Source organism: Takifugu rubripes, chromosome 8, assembly GCF_901000725.2.
Source record: "Takifugu rubripes chromosome 8, fTakRub1.2, whole genome shotgun sequence".
In the NCBI taxonomy this organism is placed as follows: domain Eukaryota; kingdom Metazoa; phylum Chordata; class Actinopteri; order Tetraodontiformes; family Tetraodontidae; genus Takifugu; species Takifugu rubripes.
Genome location: NC_042292.1, coordinates 12,872,007 through 12,888,942, shown reverse-complemented (window position 1 = coordinate 12,888,942; position 16,936 = coordinate 12,872,007). Strand labels below are relative to the sequence as shown.

General features: G+C 46.6%; 5 protein-coding genes across 7 annotated transcripts; 4 read left to right on the top strand and 1 right to left on the bottom strand.

Annotated features, from left to right (window-relative positions):
* Positions 1-210: 210 nt before the first annotated feature.
* Positions 211-2,081, top strand: LOC101064852 (endonuclease domain-containing 1 protein-like). Its single transcript, XM_003966828.3, has 2 exons — positions 211-810; positions 1,081-2,081. The coding sequence occupies exons 1-2, from the start codon at positions 514-516 to the stop codon at positions 1,693-1,695; spliced, it is 912 nt and encodes a 303-aa protein (XP_003966877.3). The 5' UTR covers positions 211-513; the 3' UTR covers positions 1,696-2,081.
* Positions 2,082-2,193: 112 nt separating this feature from the next.
* On the top strand, positions 2,194-3,568 carry LOC101064632 (endonuclease domain-containing 1 protein-like). Its single transcript, XM_029840626.1, has 2 exons — positions 2,194-2,743; positions 2,822-3,568. The coding sequence occupies exons 1-2, from the start codon at positions 2,450-2,452 to the stop codon at positions 3,401-3,403; spliced, it is 876 nt and encodes a 291-aa protein (XP_029696486.1). The 5' UTR covers positions 2,194-2,449; the 3' UTR covers positions 3,404-3,568.
* A 68-nt stretch (positions 3,569-3,636) lies between these two features.
* Positions 3,637-5,090, top strand: LOC101064408 (endonuclease domain-containing 1 protein-like). Its single transcript, XM_003966827.3, has 2 exons — positions 3,637-4,218; positions 4,400-5,090. Exons 1-2 carry the CDS (start codon positions 3,763-3,765, stop codon positions 4,970-4,972), a joined length of 1,029 nt encoding a protein of 342 aa, XP_003966876.3. The 5' UTR covers positions 3,637-3,762; the 3' UTR covers positions 4,973-5,090.
* A 144-nt stretch (positions 5,091-5,234) lies between these two features.
* ufsp1 (UFM1-specific peptidase 1) lies at positions 5,235-11,634 on the bottom strand. Of its 2 annotated transcripts, none has more exons than XM_029840627.1 (4): positions 11,499-11,634; positions 10,384-10,699; positions 7,914-8,933; positions 5,235-6,208 (listed from the first exon to the last, which is right to left on the bottom strand). In XM_029840627.1, the coding sequence occupies exon 4, from the start codon at positions 6,157-6,159 to the stop codon at positions 5,425-5,427; it is 735 nt and encodes a 244-aa protein (XP_029696487.1). In that variant the 5' UTR covers positions 6,160-6,208; positions 7,914-8,933; positions 10,384-10,699; positions 11,499-11,634; the 3' UTR covers positions 5,235-5,424. The 2 variants fall into 2 exon arrangements, with proteins under 2 accessions (XP_029696487.1, XP_029696489.1); XM_029840629.1 differs by having other exon boundaries at positions 7,914-8,094.
* Positions 11,518-16,838, top strand: epoa (erythropoietin a). 2 transcript variants are annotated; one of them, XM_029840630.1, is made up of 5 exons: positions 11,518-11,621; positions 15,048-15,178; positions 15,275-15,361; positions 15,454-15,618; positions 16,479-16,838. In XM_029840630.1, exons 1-5 carry the CDS (start codon positions 11,543-11,545, stop codon positions 16,629-16,631), a joined length of 615 nt encoding a protein of 204 aa, XP_029696490.1. In that variant the 5' UTR covers positions 11,518-11,542; the 3' UTR covers positions 16,632-16,838. The 2 variants fall into 2 exon arrangements, with proteins under 2 accessions (XP_029696490.1, XP_029696491.1); XM_029840631.1 differs by lacking the exon at positions 11,518-11,621 and adding an exon at positions 11,656-12,087.
* Positions 16,839-16,936: the final 98 nt, after the last annotated feature.

Here is a 16,936-nt window from a genome sequence, read left to right as displayed (position 1 = left end):
AGTCTAGTGCAGCACTTTTAACTCGTTTTAAAAGTGAGATCATAAGAATCTTTTATTTAAAAGTACATTTTTAAAGCCAGGATTTCAAGGTGCTTGACAAACCTGGATTAACTTATGAACATCATTTGGAGACCACTGTGACACCTACGAACTCTCCATTCTCTTTGTCATTTTCAGTTTTTTGCTCTATTTGGGCGATGCTAATGTTGTTGTCAGCGTTGTTGCCTCACAGCAAGAGGGAGTTCAGATCCACTGAAGGTCATATGTTTGTATGTTTATTGAAACATAGCTTAGCTGAAAAGGTCACGTCTATATAAGAGAGCAGAGGCAGTTGTACTGAGAGTGTAGACGCAGAAGATAAGCAGATATATTTTGCATAGTGGCGCGCTACCCAGCAGCCATTGCACATTAGTGGACAGCAACACCGAGAGAGGACGATATGATGGACGGCGTCTCTCTGTGTGGAGTAGAACATGCCAAACCCATGATGAAATTCTTATTTTCCATCATGAGATGATGCGTCCGCTCTCCTCCTACGTCTGGATCCTCTGCCTGCTGATGATGTCACTCCGGGGGGACACCAGCGTGGCGAGCACCTTCCGAGACTGCAGCCATTTTTTCTACATGCAGACACCCCCTGTGGGGATGACGGGGAGCAGCCTCAGGAGGATCTGCCAGAGATATGCAAACGAGGCGCGCTACGCCACGCTGTACGATGGCGCCCGCAGACTCCCCCTCTACTCGGCCTACATCTTCAAGAAGAGCGATGGGAAGAGGAGGATGGACACACCCTGGATGTATGAGCCACAGGTAGAAAGTAGGAATAGCACATGTTCTTAACTAGTTGGCATGGAAACCCAAGTGTGACACAGAAAATGCTCAAATCCAATCAGCTTCAGTTCTGACAGACAGACAGGCAGACAGACAGGCAGGCAGACAGGCAGACAGACAGGCAGGCAGACAGGTAGACAGGCAGACAGACAAACAGGCAGGCAGAAAGGAAGGCAGGCAGGCAGACAGACAGACAGGCAGGCAGGCAGACAGACAGGCCGACGCTAACACAAGCTTGCTTTGTCCCAGTTGGTCTCTAAAGACGCCAGCGGCAGCATGCGGGCGATCCCCCTGACCGACGACACCCCCCCTCTGATCCAGGACGGCCAGGCCGTGCTGGAGGACTACACAGACGCCGTGGGTTACAGACGCGCCCCTCTGAACCCCGACCTCCACCAATCGGATCCAGGCGACAAGTCGTCCACCTACACCCTGACCAACGTGGTCCCACTAAAGGAAGATTTCCTCGCGGCCTCCTGGAGCCCATACCAGGACCTCATTCGCCGCCGTCTAAACAACTTCTGCCACGGCCCCGCATTCGTGGTGACCGGGGTGACAGATTCAGGGATGTCCATCCAGCGGGACAACCTAGACCGCCTGGCGATCCCCAGACATGTCTGGCTGGCGTACTGCTGCCCGCGGTTTGACCACAATTCCCCATACGAGGTGAGGTTCATGTTTCCCAGCTATGGGGGCTACGCTCCGAACGAGGGGACGGAACACAGCGTGGCCGAGCTTCCTCTAAAGATGCTGGAGAGTTTCCTGAAGAGCCAGAAGGATGCGGACGGTGATGTGACCATTTTCTCCCAAGGCTGCGTGTCAGAAAGCAGCTTTAAGAAGAAGAGAGAGGTGAATACTGTCTGATGGACACACTCCAAAGATGGGTTAATAGTCCAGATTTTGATATTTCAAAAGGAAAATCAGGTCATAATGAAGAAAACCAATGATCACCATTGATGTGTTCATTTTACTATGAACTAGGCCCCAAAATACATTCCTGAGAAACTTGTGGTTGTGGCACAACAGCAGTGAACCCAATAAAACTTTTGTCAAATATATTTGGCATTACGCAAAAGACACTCGTTGTGATGTATCTTTTATCTGGCGTGAATAAGTGAGGCAAACGGGCCTTTAGGGAAAAAAAACTGATAGGGATATTATGCAAATCTGAGCACACGGGGGACAGCTGTCGGGCATTGTTACCCCTCTATGCACATGATCCACATCCACCCACTCCAGCTTGCTTTGAATACTATCCTCTCCTAATCAGCACCTCAGCCTCTGACCTTGTTGTTGCAAATTTTCAACAATAAATGAGTAATAAATGAGAAGAACGCAAAATGGATGTCATCCTTCTGTTAGCGGCTCTAACAGCTGCCACCCGTCGAACCATTTGAGTCTGGTGTGGGACATCTTTAGACGTCGGTAGCCTCTATCCAACTGTGGGTGGATCTGCCAACTACTTTACATAGGGGAGGGCAAAATTTAGGTTCACTGCCTTTGCTTGGTAGACAGATCGAGACACACATTTTAATGACGTGTATCTCCAAGATACAGACTTTTGTGGATATTTTCTTCAGGTTTTGAGCTCTATATTGGCACACCAAAAGTCCTCCTTATGGCAGTTTGGGCCTCGATTGGCTTCCTCCTCGTCAACGTATTGACATTAGCCGTGAAGGGCAGAGTGGAGAAAGAGTTGTCCTCCGAGTGCCGCGAATTCCTATATAACAGAATACTGCCGATGGGGTACGAGAAAAAAGACCTCCATTTCATTTGCCAGAGTTACAACCAGAAGGCTCGCTATGTGACGCTCTACAACACCGTGGAGCGCATCCCCGTCTACTCTGCATACGTCTTCAAAAGGTCTGAGGGGGAGCGATGTATCGACATACCGTGGATGTATGAGCCTCAGGTAAAGAAACTGTGATGCTAAGATGCTACTGAACTGAAATTTTGAGCTTTTCTTCATACCCTCTGTCTGCCTCCACAGCTGTCTACATATTCTGACACGGCCGACATGCAGCCGTTTCCTCAAGATTACATACACATGAATTTTGACGACATGCAAGCCACTCTGGACGACTACAACAACGCCATCATGTACGAGCGGGGCGCTCTTAATCCAGAGGTGCATCAGCACGACCACGACGACAAGAGCGCGACCTACACCCTCACCAACGTGGTACCGGTGGTGTCGGGCTTCGTGAGTACCGTCTGGAGGAAGCAGGAGGACGCCCTCCGCAAACGGCTGAACAACTACTGCCTCGGAAAAGCTTACATCGTGACGGGGGTCACGACCTCAGGGAAATACATTAATTGGAGAAACATGAAGCGCGTCGCCGTGCCCTCGTACCTGTGGTCGGCTTACTGCTGCATGGACTACGACCACAGCATACCTTACAATGAGCGCTACATGTTCCCGGCTTTCGCGCATTATGCGCTCAACTCGAAGAGCAGCGAGGTGGTGGAGGTGTCCATCCAGCAGCTGAAGGAGTTCCTGAAGAAGAAAATGTTTGTAGACAGCAACTTCCAGATCTTTGCAGGTGACTGTGTGTCTGACAAGTATAGTTAAGGACAGCTGCATGTTGTGCTTTCCCTCTGTTACATGTCCAGAAGTGCCTGTACCGAAAGTTAAAAATAGTCATAGACATTTTTCCGACCTAACTGCTCATCAGCAATGTCTGGAAAAATAATGGATCTACCTTAATTCGCTTGAATAAACTTTTGCAAACAATTATTAAATGGTCTTCATCACCTTTTGTGCCCCATAATGAAGAATACGTTTATTCCAGAGTAATCTAAAGATGTCTTTTCCATAAGAGGTCATGAAATTGTCATCTTATCATCCGTACTAAAGCGCTCTACTACAGCTGATAACATTCACTGCTATCAAAGTCCAACTGATGCTTTGAATATGGAAAGGAGCTGACAATGGGAAACCAGTTCGCTCCCAGCGCTGATCAGAAGAAACAGTCTTCTCTCCGCGACAGATGCTGTGATAGACTGGTGCCCGGCTGTAGCGCGGTAGTCAAGGACGTCATAAAACCCAAGAGAAGAAACCCTTTTTTTATGATTAAACCTACATCGGGGATGTGTGCCTTAGCCTTTCTGGCCCTCATGAGCTGCGCGCTGCTGCAGGGGGTCCAGGCAAGAGTGGTGGAGGAATTCAGCCACGCCGACAGTTGCAAGGACTCTCTGTACATGGGCACTCCTCCTCGAGGCTTCATCAGCAGCTCTCTCAGGAAGATCTGTCAGCGGTACGGGAATAAACCCCGCTATGTGACTCTGTACGACGCTAGCAAACACATCCCTGTCTACTCTGGCTACACGTTCAAGAAGTCAGATGGGGAGATGAGGGTGGACGTTCCATGGATGTTTGAGCCCCAGGTGAGTTTCCACTAGCTGTATTTAAGTGCAAATATCATCTTTAACAGTCGCGCTTTCATAATCACACGATTTTTGGCTATATTGTTTTAGTTTTATATCGTGTATGACGTGTTCTAAGACACGTCAGAATAGCGCTTTAATAGCAAATCCCAACCGCGAGTCTTTATTTCCACCCTTTCAGCTGGCTTCACCCAAAAGCAGCAGCAATATGGAGCCTTTCCTGACAACTCTAAACCCGCACATGAACATTGATGACACTCAAGCCGTACTAGAGGACTACGCCAACACCGTTCAGTATGAGCGTGGGCAGTTAAACCCTGCCGTGCACCAGGCCGACCAGCTGGACAAGGTTGCCACCTACACCTTGACCAACGTGGTCCCCCAGAGCAAGGAGTTCAAAACGGGCTCCTGGGCGAAATACCTGGACCTCATCCGCAGACGTTTAAACAACTACTGCCAGGGCACAGCCTACGTGGTGACCGGGGTCACGACTACGGGGCACACCATCCATCGCAAAAATGTTGACCGAATTACGGTACCCGAGTATCTTTGGTCGGCTTACTGTTGTACAAAGTTTGACCAAAATGCACCATATACTGAGCGATACAAGTTCCCGACATTCGCAGCTTACGGTTTAAATAATCGTGCCAATAATCACGTGGTGGAAGTTAGTCTCCAGAACCTTGAGGCTTTTATCAAGGAGAGGATGGAAGTTGACAACCTTCAGATCTTCTATGATAACTGCATGATTTGATTGCCATTGGTCAATTTATTAATAATTTAAAAAAAATGTCAAAGAAAACTGAAAACTAATATGTGTCCTTGATTGAAATGATCCAATTAAATGTCAAAAATAAAATGTAAGAACTGGCTTTTTAAAAATATTTCTTGTGTGTTGAAACTTGCGATTGTAGGCAGTCATGGGTCTAAATTTACAAAAATCCAGTGTCTAAAAAAATAACACAAATTTTTAAATTTGCAATGCTGCAGCCTATTCTTGCCATTTTAAATATTCCAATTGAGCTTTTTTTTATTAGAGCTTTTGTCTTTGCCTATTAAACACAAGGGAGACCCAAGTTTGAATACTTTATATTTACGGTCATTATCACTTTCTTCCGCTAGATGGCAGTGTTTCATATGTCCCACTGCGTAACACATTCAAATAAGTTCATCAACGTAGTTTTTCATTCTCTGTGCTTGGTTTTCTTATCTTCTGGCTGTCTGGGGCATGCAAAGGTTATAAAATGAATCCTGATTCAGAGAGGATACTCTTTTCCATGCCACCCATCCACGCCTCTGTAGCTCCGTCTGTTCCAGTTCACAGCCGTAATAGTGAGGGTCCGCCACTAATAAATAGCTCCCCGTGTCCCCAGAACACACTCCTAATATTCCCTTGGAAGAGTTGTCCCTGTCCCCTCCCATCATGACCGGTGATCCGTGCTTCTCAAAATGCTGGTAGAGGTCTTCCACCGCAACGCGCTCCAGATCTGCGCCTCCGCCTCTGACATGGACCAACTTACAGGGAACGTCGAAGACGCAGTCGAGCACCAACGACGCTTCCACTGTCCCTATCCACTCCTTGGAGTTTAGGAACGACTCCGGTTTATCGCCCATTTTGACCAAGGCTTGTTGGATTTCGGGAAGGCTTGGTATTCGCTGGTTAACGTTCCAGTTATGGCAAAGCCAGGAAGCCATAGTCTGGACGGTGCGGTAGCCACAACCCCAGCCTCGGTCATCCTGTCCATCGCAACCATAGTGGAAGTAGAGATAGTCTCCGTTCACCAGAGAGCACTTCAAAGGCGCACATACGGGATTTATAAGCCCGATGTGGACATTTTTAGACAATGCTCTTATCATGCATCCGCATTTGCAGTCTTCGGATGCACTTGTTCCCCAGTCAATCGTCTCCTCAGACTCCACTGCCAGAGACTTTTGATCCATTATTCAAGATTCATGTATTCCGACGTCAGGTCAATCAAAAATCTTTCCGCTAAAAAAACAAACAGCGACATAAGATTTACGTGTGTTATAGCTCTCCTTATACAGACGTTCTGCTTAAAATACTCAGGGTTTATTAAAACAAATCCCACAGTTGCCGGTTGCAACTTCTATAATGGTCCGGCGATCCTTAAACCGAATTTCAGTTCCGCTTTCACTTCGTTTCCATTTTTAACGGGAAATTCAAGATATGGACCGCAAACGTGTTAAACAGGAAAACACAAATATCTGTCAATAGACAGATTATAGTAACACTTTAAACATATAAAGCGTTTAACTAGCAGCAGAACACTAAAAGAAAAAGACGTAATGGCTAAATAAATAAATGAATATCCTGTGAAAGAATTAATATAATAGTGGGTTTGAATCAGCACTGCAAAACAGCACGGCTTTTGTCCTAAAAGCCATCTCTCTAATTGCTAAACAGTGACTACAGCAACTTTTTGGCTGACTGTTTGCACCTACGTCACAAGTTGATTGCTTTTTTTCCAAATCTGGCAATCAAGCATGGAGAGGCAAGATAACACAATGTTGTCCAAATCATTTTGCACCTTACTGGATGCCAGTGTGTACGCAAGTTCCTGTTGTCCGAGGATATCTCCACACCAAAACAGATCAGTCAGTCACAGGATCAACAAAGGTGACGGGGACAAAAGAATGGCGGTGGTTTTCCCGACCTCGTAAGTCCACGTGCACTTATCTATGAAACCCAGCACCACGTGTGGGTGTCAGCCTACTCAAACGCACGGAGAACTTCCACCAAAGCAGTTAAGGAAGTACGGTACAAACGCTAATATTGCGCTAAAATAGGCACCATTGTATGTTACAGCTCCTGTCCCATGAGAGGAAACATGACAGGACAATGTGTAGCTCTCTGGTACGCGGTAGTGTTTCAAGTGGTCCATAGATTCAGGACGTGGCAGTACAGCGACGACTTGGCCCAAAGGGGGGTTTATGAATGGAATAGCTGAAAGTAAAGAGTTCCCCTCCTGCTGTGTTGTAGAGGGTTGTATATTTAAGAATATCCGACACATTACTTCCACTGAAGTTGAGGTTAGATGAAGATAATAATAAATAGGATTTTATTTTAGCCATTGGCCCACATCTAGGAGAGCATTGGCTGTTCTGTATTTCCACTATTTAAAACAAAGCAAATACAGCAAATTAGTTGGCTAAATATCTAAAAAATAAAAAAATTACATCTTGCTAAGAGTTGTATGTCAAAGAATGCGATAGGCTACATCATACAAGTGGCTCTTGGTCACCACATACAGCACAATTTGATCTGCTAAAATAATCAATAAATAATGAGTACTCCAAATGTTTCTTTTATATTTTGTGACGAACGAAGTAATCAAATATTCTCGTTTATTGAAACTGTCCTTTTCCAAATCGTCATATTAACTGTTTGAATTTTATGCAATTTTATCATTTACTCATGTCCATTTTAACCTAAAGATTATAGTGGATCCACAGACGCAAAAAAATTCATCATACTGGACTTAAAATTGAGGTTTTTCCCATTGTGATCAGACCAACTTCTGGAAATAATTTGATATATACATTTGACAGTGCGCCCCCAGTGGACAGATACAGAACTGCAGTTAGTGCATTTCATGAATTTAGCTCTAAGAATGACACGCCGGATTTGAGGTAATTTATTCTTCTTGCTTTTGTATTGAAATATATCATATTACCTGAATACCTCTGTGGGTCCAGGTCCTCTCTTCTCAGGCTTCTTTGTTGATTGTGGGGCTGGATCTTGGGCCTGTGAGGCGTTTGCACCCTCTATGCTAACCAGCATTGGTTCTGGATCTCTGGACGTGGGGTCTCCACAGGACTCCTCTTTGTCGCTGGATGTGTAGCCTTTGCTTTGACCTATTGCACTCAGAAGGGGTTGATGAGTGTGTTTTTAAGGTCTAATGGTGATACAGGACACGTTGGATAAGCATTGCTTTATATGGAGGCTCATGGAGAGAGGAAGTCATTATGTGCACATGTCGACCAAGAGGCCAGGACAAAAGCGTGCGCCCTGGAAACAAAAGGTCGATTGGATAACAGGAGGTGTGAGATTCGGGCAGCTCGGACCCAAATATACTGCTTTAAAGCAACTCACGTGCCATGAATTGAGCGCTCCGGCCTTGACTTTAATACTGTATTAGCAATTTTATTTTTAGCTTCAAGTAGAAAGTCTTAAAAAGATTGGATATTTTGCTATGCTTTGGCTTTACGTTTACAGACAGCTTTTCAACCATTGTAGATTAAATTTGCTGCTGAGAAGCCAGCAAAATAGCTTTCATTCAAGAGGTTTTGCAGCATTTGTGTCACCATGAGTCATCAAAAAACATTAAAATCTTGCCACTGGAAACTTCACTTAAACTTAAACATGGAAGTCTGCACTCCTCATATCATATAGAAGTAAAAAAAAAAAGACCACAAAAGCTTCTCTAATCACTACCTACACTCAGCCCCAATAACATAAAGACCAGAGAAGAAATCCAGCCCAGAACCCATGACTGCATAATCATGGGATCGATCCAGTGACGTGACAATGCCCGCGAGACGAAAATGCTAACATCGGACGTCATCAGTGTCTCCTGTCTCGGCTCCTGCCTTGTCTGCGGCATCCCTCGTGGTCAGTCCTTCCTATTCTTTTATGTCAGCTTCCTGTCTTCTGTCGCGCCACAGGAGTAGACCTTGCTGGCCGGGGGCCAGACCTGGACGAGGAAAGCAAAACACACACACACACACACACACAAATATAGCAACGGCGCATTACTTTGTTTATGAGCAAAAAGGGGAGGGACAGGGAAAAGTGTATTTGTGTTCATCCCCAATTTTGCACCCCCACCCCCCCCATACCTCCGTCCCATCCAAGGAGTCAGTGAGACTGGACTCCCCTGCCCCCGCACTCCCCGCACAGCCCTCGCCTGCCCCCCCACCGACACCCCACCCCAGCCCCTGGTCACTATGGTCGCGGAGCATGGCTCGCAGCACGTACCTCGTCTCGCTCGCCACCCGCGCCGTGTTTCATTGGCTCAGACATAAGCAAACAGCCCTTTGAGCACACAGTGTGATAATCTGTAAACACTGTTTTAAGTTTACAACAGCGGTGACCATGAAATACTGGAAAAAGAGGCAGACTTGGTAGATACAGAATTTGCAGTGTAAACTTCCAAATGGCGCCAATTGGGAAGTCTGACATACGACACCAATAACCTGGTTACTTTAATGCAATGGCCCTCTTGGATGTGACGTTTGGGGATTAAAACAATAGCATGTATGGTTTATAAGGAAATGCTTTCAATATATAAGAGAGGCTTCAGTATTCGCGCCTATTTGCATAGGTTTCACCCTCCCACTGTTCGGTCTTTGTGTGTGTGCACACGTGTGCAGCTGTTCCATACGTGCATCATCCGCATGCTTATGAAAAAGCAAACACGCATACGTGTTCTGTAACCGTTTATCAGCGTAAGTTTCCAGGTATTTGTGCCAGTGAATTTACGGTATCTATGTCAGCTGATAAGTGAGCGCTGAACCCTAGAAATGCCGATGCAGATGCAGGCGCACTTCCTGTCTGATGGAGGAGCCGCTGGCAGCCCCCTGGAAAGCACTTGGAGCTCCAGAAAGAGCTTTAAGGACTTCCTGGAAAGGTCAATATTTCCTTTGTTTTGGCTCAAAAGTTAGTTTTGTAGGGGGGCGGGGTGGGGGTGGGGGGTTACGGTGAGGACAGAGGATATCAACACGTGCACAGGATGGAATTAATATATAAGTTCCCCTTCCGTCCTATTATTGTACTTAAACACGTGGGTATAGTGAGACTTGTATGCTGAGTGATGAGACGTTCCGGCAGCTACTGGATTTGTTTGAACTCTTTCCCACATCGATCACCATACTGAAAGAAAACCATTCAAGCAAGGCCGACGATTGAGCTGGGAATGGGAAGGATTCTTCAAATAGCCTCTATTCATCCAGTGGTGGACATTTCTTTAGATGTCACAGAGAAATTCGAACAATTTCCATCTAGACAACTGCAAAATCATCCTGATTTTGGGTTAATATGCGCTTTCAGTTTAGCAACATTTGCCCAGGTTGGAGCAGCAATTACAGCTGTGGACATGGCAAAACACATCAGGCACATCCGGCTGCCATTGGCGGTGGGCTCACCGGTGAAAGATTTTCAGATCCTTTCAGCTTTTTTACACTTCTGCCAGGTAGGGGTGTAGTGAGCGGGTGGTCAGAGGTTGATGAGCCAAAAGGTCCAATCTTGTTTCTCACAAAGCATCCCTTGGGTCCTCCAGGTGGGATTTTAGGGGGCTACCATCTGGACTCTCCATAAAACCCAGATGGTTGACCTTCCCGAAGCTTGGAAGGATCTCTGGAGCTCAGCCACAGTGCCCGTCGGGGGTTAGTTTTACACCAGAAAGTGCACCGACACTTTCCGGGTCGGCCCATGATGAACATCTCTCTTGATTGACTTGACCTGAACATGGCAGACAAGAGAGGAGAGGAGAGGAGACACCTTCAATGAATAACAGAATGTAATAACACACGGTCCAAAAACATTACATTGATCAAAGAATCTAAACGGACTTTTACACAGCCTATAGAACACCCACCATCCTGATTTAGGAGGAAGCTGTGACTGGTATGAATGGATGCACAATATGCAGAGAACTCAGCCAACAATATGGTTCAAATTCCTGGTTCAGACTCTTTTTGGATGGAGTTTGCATGCGTCCAATAGGCTGTCGGGAGACTTATGAGTGTGGCTGAATGAACGGTGTTTTCTTTTCCACATCGATCCTTATTACAATGATTATAAATGCATGTAGAAACTGAGGTTGACCAAATAAATGGAAGGCATCCTCAGGACTTGTCTGTGTGTCTGTGTGTGTATTCCCCAAAAACAACAGGATGCCACCAAGCAGCACAATTAACCTCACTGTGGCCATCAGACATGACAGTTTAGAAAACAGTGATTCTGACAATCAGCACGGTGGCTTATTTGAAATTTCCTCCAAAGTAAATATTTACACCAGCACTTTCTATAATGTTTGGAAACGGATGTCTCCAAGCTGTTTCAATTTACTTTTTTTTTTGCCCCAACCCACATGTTTCTTTCTTAAAATCCTTTTATTTTGACAACAATGAAAGAACGCATTTTGAGGGGCTTTAAGGAAGGACGTAGCCCCGATTGTCATCGCAGAAACAATGCGTATTTATTTTTAATTTATTAATTCGAAAAAAATCAAACGGGATGGGTTTTTAGAAACACCTACCGGATAAGTGTAGCAGATCCACAAAAGACCTTCGTTTCCAATTAATGGCCAATAGACGGACCTCTGGGCCAAACCGGGACGACTCTGAGAGAGGCTATGCGGACACCGCTATGGAGTTTCCCAGTGAGTTATGGACAAGCCTTCATGGTTTTTCCCCACTCTACACTGCCTTTAGTCTATTTTCATGGGTGGGGTGTGCATACACGGGTTGATGTTTAATCGCTCGCCGCGGCGCGTAAAAAAGGCGCCTCCTCGTCTTTGCGGGTTATCGCGTTATCGCTATATCCTTTGCGGGGAGTAAATAAAAGGTTTCGCCAAAGCCCTGCAGTGATGCAAAGCCTGGAGGGGAGACGGTCCTCGCCAACAGCTGTTGCAGCTCTCTGTCTGGACGCGGCTGGAGCGCCGCGCACCGCGACGGGTTCGTGCGTAAAAGAAGGATCCGATCCGCGCCTTTGCGGGGACCTATTAAAATAGCTGTGAATTGCTTTTTTTCTTTTCCTTTCATTTTTTTTTGCGAGGAGAAAATTATTTCACGATGTTTTTAAACGATGCGCCACCTGATCGCGAATGTTGCAGAAAACGGGTAGAGGTAAGTGCGTGTGGGGTGACGTGGGCGCAGCAGGATTTTCACATTTTACCAAACGTTTGCATGGCTGCTGGTTCGAGCTGCATTTTAAAGGCATCTGTGGCGCGCGAAGACATTAGTAGAAGCAAACACAGCGCTGTGGCTTTCTCGGTTGGGGTCTGTGTGCTTTGCGCAAATTGTGCCAAATTCCGCATCTCACGAGATCTCGCGGCTCAAGGCAGCCGATTGTTGTGTTGTCTTTCTGATCCAGAAAACTTGTACTTTTTTGGGAGGCGGATGTGTGGTCCGTTACGCTTCGGTAGCATGACACAGCAGATTGGAAGGGCACTGGCTGCAGCGTTACAGGTGACCTGCACGCTCTTTTCAGCAGACACGGTTACGTGCCCGCAGCGGTGGAGGATTCCGGCAAAGGCGTGCAGAAAAGGATGTTGAGGAGTCATCTGATTGTGGCCGACTGGGTCCAACTCTGCAGTTGATCAGGGGGGGGGGAAAGGTGCTTCTAGGAGGTTGTGAGCCACTTAAAAGCAGCCATTCTGGAGCGTGCCCTTTATACCGTCGTTGGTTAAAATAGCCCATTGTTGAAGCCATCATCTCACGTGTGCGCGGCCCACGTTGGAAAGCATCTGTCACATACCTGGAGTGAAGCGCTGCCATTATCCACTTTGGGCCACAGCTTCCACTTTAAAATAGCAACAAGGATTTGGCAGCCGAGCACTAGCCGTTAAACTTTTAGCCTGGCCATAGTCCTGGATCGCAAATTCCACCACCTTGGTGATAATGTGATGGAAGAAAGAGTGAGAGAGAGAGAGGGGGAACCTGCCAGTGAACAGGTCAGAGTCATGCATTCTCACGTAGGCCCCAGTGGAGGTGAAAGGGTCGCGCATAATCCCCAAGCTGAGTCACACACTTATCCAACCACGTGGTCATCTTATAGGAAATGACAAATCAAAGGGGAGAAGAAAAGAGTGCGCTTATGCTGCCTCTGATCAGTATAAACCATCCAGTGGATTCTAGTAGATTAGGGTCCGTTATAAGGAGGTTGGGGACATCCTTAAATCTACAAGTTCTAATATGAAATAAGAGAGAGCTGGTATTTGCCTCAGTAACCTTTCTAGGAGGCATCCTCAAGGTCCCCTACTTGGCTCGGGGTCCAAAGCAGCTGCCTCCTTTGCTGACTATAGAGCATGGAACACACTCCGCTCTGGGAAACCACACTGTCGATCGTGCCTTGGCTGTTTGTGGGTGTGGAAAGATGGATTTTCTGTGGTCTGTAGGAAGCAACAACAGAGGAAAGTGAGGAAAACTGTACCATCAGCAGGAGGTTCCCCCATATTAGCCTGATCCTGTTCAAGGTTTCTTCCTGTTAAAAGGGAGATTTTCTTTGCCACTGTTACCCCCCCTCAAAACTGGTGGTAATGGTGATCAAAAAGCTGCCGCAGCCCTGATACCCGCTTGTTTCCGCAGAGTTTACAGAAATATGAGTCAGATTTATTGACACAGCCTGTTGTACGCCTTGTAGAATGCTGCCTCCGCAGGGCGTGCGGGGCAACAACAGGGCAGGGAGTTTAAGCTGATTATACTTTTGACCTCTGAGGCTCAATGTACTGCTAGTCATGGTATTTTCACTCTTGACACTATTCGCTGGCACTCGGTGTGGCGGAAGAGTCAGTACGACCTCTCTGGGAGTTCAACGCTGTTCATGAGAGCCGCGCTGGAAGGCCGGACTCGTATAGGAAGCGGGAACACGGGAAAATCACACATTCAAACCCTTGTGAAAGAGGGCATTCAGCGCGCATTCATAGAACCCAAGGCTTGAAATCCACATGACCCATAAACTCTACAAACTGCTCTTAATTCCACAAAATATCCATGCCACAGTTCAGGGCGTGCTTCCATGGCCTGTCAGGCCGGACATTTTATATAAATTAAACAATAAGGGCATGTGTCATCACTGTGGAGGGGTGATGAAGCCAGCTGCTGTTTGGAAATCAGAACATCAAGGGGAGAATCCAAAACATCGAGGTATTGGCTGACTGTGCATAATGCAAACTAAAAGCAACTGTAGTTGATCTGTTTGCCCAACAGAAAATTCCACAACTCCAAGTGTGAATTGTGCTGTAAAAAATAATGGAAAAGGAAAATCTGTTCCAATTAATTAAAAAAAAAACAACCCAGAATAACTGCAAAGTCACATTATACACTTCAGTCATTCAAAATGCAGAAACCAATGATTCTACACACAGAAATCATGTAAGCCTGGGATGACCACGGCCCCAGAGTGACCTGGTCTCCCGCCATTACACATGTAAATGGGCTTTGCAGCACAGAGGCATTTGTGATCCCAATGATTTTTTAAAGACTTAGCGATTCTGAGGCTTCTTTAATACCTGCAGAACGTGACTTGGGTCCAGATGAGTAGTGCGTTGTCACATGTGTGAGTCACTGTCAACATACACATCAGAGAGAAATACCTCTCTACAAATATTAGCTTTTGACCTTTACCTTGCTAACAGTTGCCTTTTCCTGGAGCTTGAGGGCCACAACCTCCATGAAACGTGAAATTAGCAGAGCTAACGTAACCGTATTACGTTCTGTCACATGAGGTTCGGGCTTGACTTTTTAATATGTTTTTGTTAGGTAGCATTAGCTTACAGTGTGAATGCGGATGGGCTAGCCTCGAAGACAGGAAGTGAGCCAAAGAGGTGAAGCGATGTAAAGTCTGACCTGCAGACTTGATGCTCATTAAGATGTGGTCAGTGGACCATTTATTGAGGCTATATTTCTGGTTTTGGTCCTGGCCAGTCGCTCTTTTCCCTGGTCAGCACTTCTTATAGACATTACTCAAGCACGTGGCTCATCCTGGTCCTTAAACACCCTTAAGTTTAATCCTCCCTGCTGCTTTTTATTCTTTCTTCCTGTTGCTCCACCAATCGTTGACCCCTTTTTTCTGTCTGGGATCGCAGGATTGCTTGCCTTCCTGTTGATCGTGTTGGAGTGGACCCAGCCAAGCCTGCCATCCCCACTGAGGCCTATTTGTGACCTGAGAGTCCTGAACCATTTTATCAAGGAGGCACAAGACGCAGAAGCGGCCATGGTCAGAGAGACGTCAATGCATGATATTTAGGGAAAGTGAAAGGAAAAGAAGCTTAAGCTTTGATCCAATGTTGTGACTCTTTCTGAATCCCTTTAGAAGTTGTGTAGTGAGGGATGTACCCTGTCAGATTCCGTGATTGTTCCCCAAACAACAGTTGAGTTTGATGTCTGGGAGAAGAAAAGCGTAAGTAAACACAGAAAAAGAAGCTGCACATTTCTCTTAAACTGAGCCCACGTTTGTGTTCCGTGTTAGCTTATTTTATTTGCTTTTACAAGGCATTAGCTAAAGCCCAGGAGGTGCAGTCCGGCTTATGGCTCTTGCAGGAGGCCTTCAACTTCCTGAGGACGTCGGTCACCAACACGGCCCTGCACAGCCACATCGACAACTCTGTCCGAAACCTGCTCAGCGTCAACGCCGTGCTGCGCAGCCTCAACATCCAGGTGAGCTCGCGCCCCAGCCGTCAGCACTACCGCCTCTTTGGGATTGGGCTTTCCTCAAAGTCCAACCTCAAGTCGGAATGATCTCAGTATGAAGCCAATGGGTGAATCCTCAGTCTCGCACAGGGATCCCTTGTGACTCCTTTCAAGAAAGAAGGTGTAGGAAACTGCCAAAACATTGGATCCTGTACATACGTTTCAAAAGTTTATGGAATTCCGCCTACATGAATAAGACTTGTCTCATGGAATCTAAGCCCGTCAGGACAGTTCTCACAAGGACATTGTGAGAAGAAATAGGGGTTAAGGCAATTAGATACTCCACAAGGACGGAGAAAGAGGCACTATTTTCTTCTACCAGCCCTGATTTGGGAGCTCTTGATTGTTCTCAGCGTCGGCGCTCAGCAATGGTATCCTGTGATTGGTCAGAAATGGGACGTGGGTGTGGTTCATTCGGTAAATGTCTCTCATGAAAGGCTTGTACGGATGAAGATTGTGACACGTGCCGCAGTGGGAGGGGCCTATGAGGACTTCCCAGCACCTTCAGTGAGGTTTGAAACGTCCTGCGCTCGCTGTTGTTCTCGCCACCTTGGAAAAATCGATTTTCTCAGATCCTTCCGAGTGTGTAACAGCCTGTAGAGATGGCAGTGCATATCGTTCCGAGGTAAAAGGGACGCTAATCCAGCTGAACCACCGAGTGAATAGCAGAACTAACTGTTAAAAGGTAGAAGCGAAACCGATTTGTACAATTTTGGGGTATAATCTTTTGGCGCATTTTGTTGAATTCTTCAATTCATACCTGACATTTAAAGGAAAATTGATAGAAAGACCCATTAAAGTTACTTTGGTCTCTTCCCCTCGCTAAGGAATTCACACCACCAGCCAGCGCGGCGGAGATTGAGGGAACATGGCGGGTATCCACGGCGACAGAGCTGCTCCAAGTCCACATCAACTTCCTGCGGGGCAAGGTGCGCCTCATCCTCCTGGACGCGCAGGCCTGTCAGCAAGACGTCAGCTGATGCCGGCTGACATTTCCACTCCGGGGGAAAGAGAGTTTGTGTTTCCGAAAGGCAAAGGAGGGACATGACGCCACCGAGCCGCGCTCTGCCTGCTGGACGTGGCGAGAAGAGAGGGAGCGAACCGTCCTCACGCTGAGCGACAGGGAAAGGACGGTCCGACGGGACACGAAAGAACCTGAATGTAGAATCATGGAATTGGAGAAGCACATTCTGATCAGTTAATCCAATGGGAAGCACTGCTCCTGTAGCTGTTCTACTGGCACTCACTTGCACTTTGTGTGTGAATGTACTTTTGTCTTTAAGAC

Excerpts from the sequence above, each read along its gene's own strand:
- LOC101064632 (XM_029840626.1), top strand. The coding sequence starts at position 2,450 with ATGGCAGTTTGGGCCTCGATTGGCTTCCTCCTCGTCAACGTATTGACA. Across the intron at positions 2,744-2,821 it reads CGTGGATGTATGAGCCTCAG|CTGTCTACATATTCTGACAC; the intron begins GTAAAGAAACTG and ends CTGCCTCCACAG.
- epoa (XM_029840630.1), top strand. The coding sequence starts at position 11,543 with ATGGCCAATAGACGGACCTCTGGGCCAAACCGGGACGACTCTGAGAGA. Across the intron at positions 15,179-15,274 it reads AAGACGCAGAAGCGGCCATG|AAGTTGTGTAGTGAGGGATG; the intron begins GTCAGAGAGACG and ends GAATCCCTTTAG. Across the intron at positions 15,362-15,453 it reads ATGTCTGGGAGAAGAAAAGC|GCATTAGCTAAAGCCCAGGA; the intron begins GTAAGTAAACAC and ends TGCTTTTACAAG.
- ufsp1 (XM_029840627.1), bottom strand. The coding sequence starts at position 6,159 with ATGGATCAAAAGTCTCTGGCAGTGGAGTCTGAGGAGACGATTGACTGG.
- LOC101064408 (XM_003966827.3), top strand. The coding sequence starts at position 3,763 with ATGGGAAACCAGTTCGCTCCCAGCGCTGATCAGAAGAAACAGTCTTCT. Across the intron at positions 4,219-4,399 it reads CATGGATGTTTGAGCCCCAG|CTGGCTTCACCCAAAAGCAG; the intron begins GTGAGTTTCCAC and ends CCACCCTTTCAG.
- LOC101064852 (XM_003966828.3), top strand. The coding sequence starts at position 514 with ATGATGCGTCCGCTCTCCTCCTACGTCTGGATCCTCTGCCTGCTGATG. Across the intron at positions 811-1,080 it reads CCTGGATGTATGAGCCACAG|TTGGTCTCTAAAGACGCCAG; the intron begins GTAGAAAGTAGG and ends GCTTTGTCCCAG.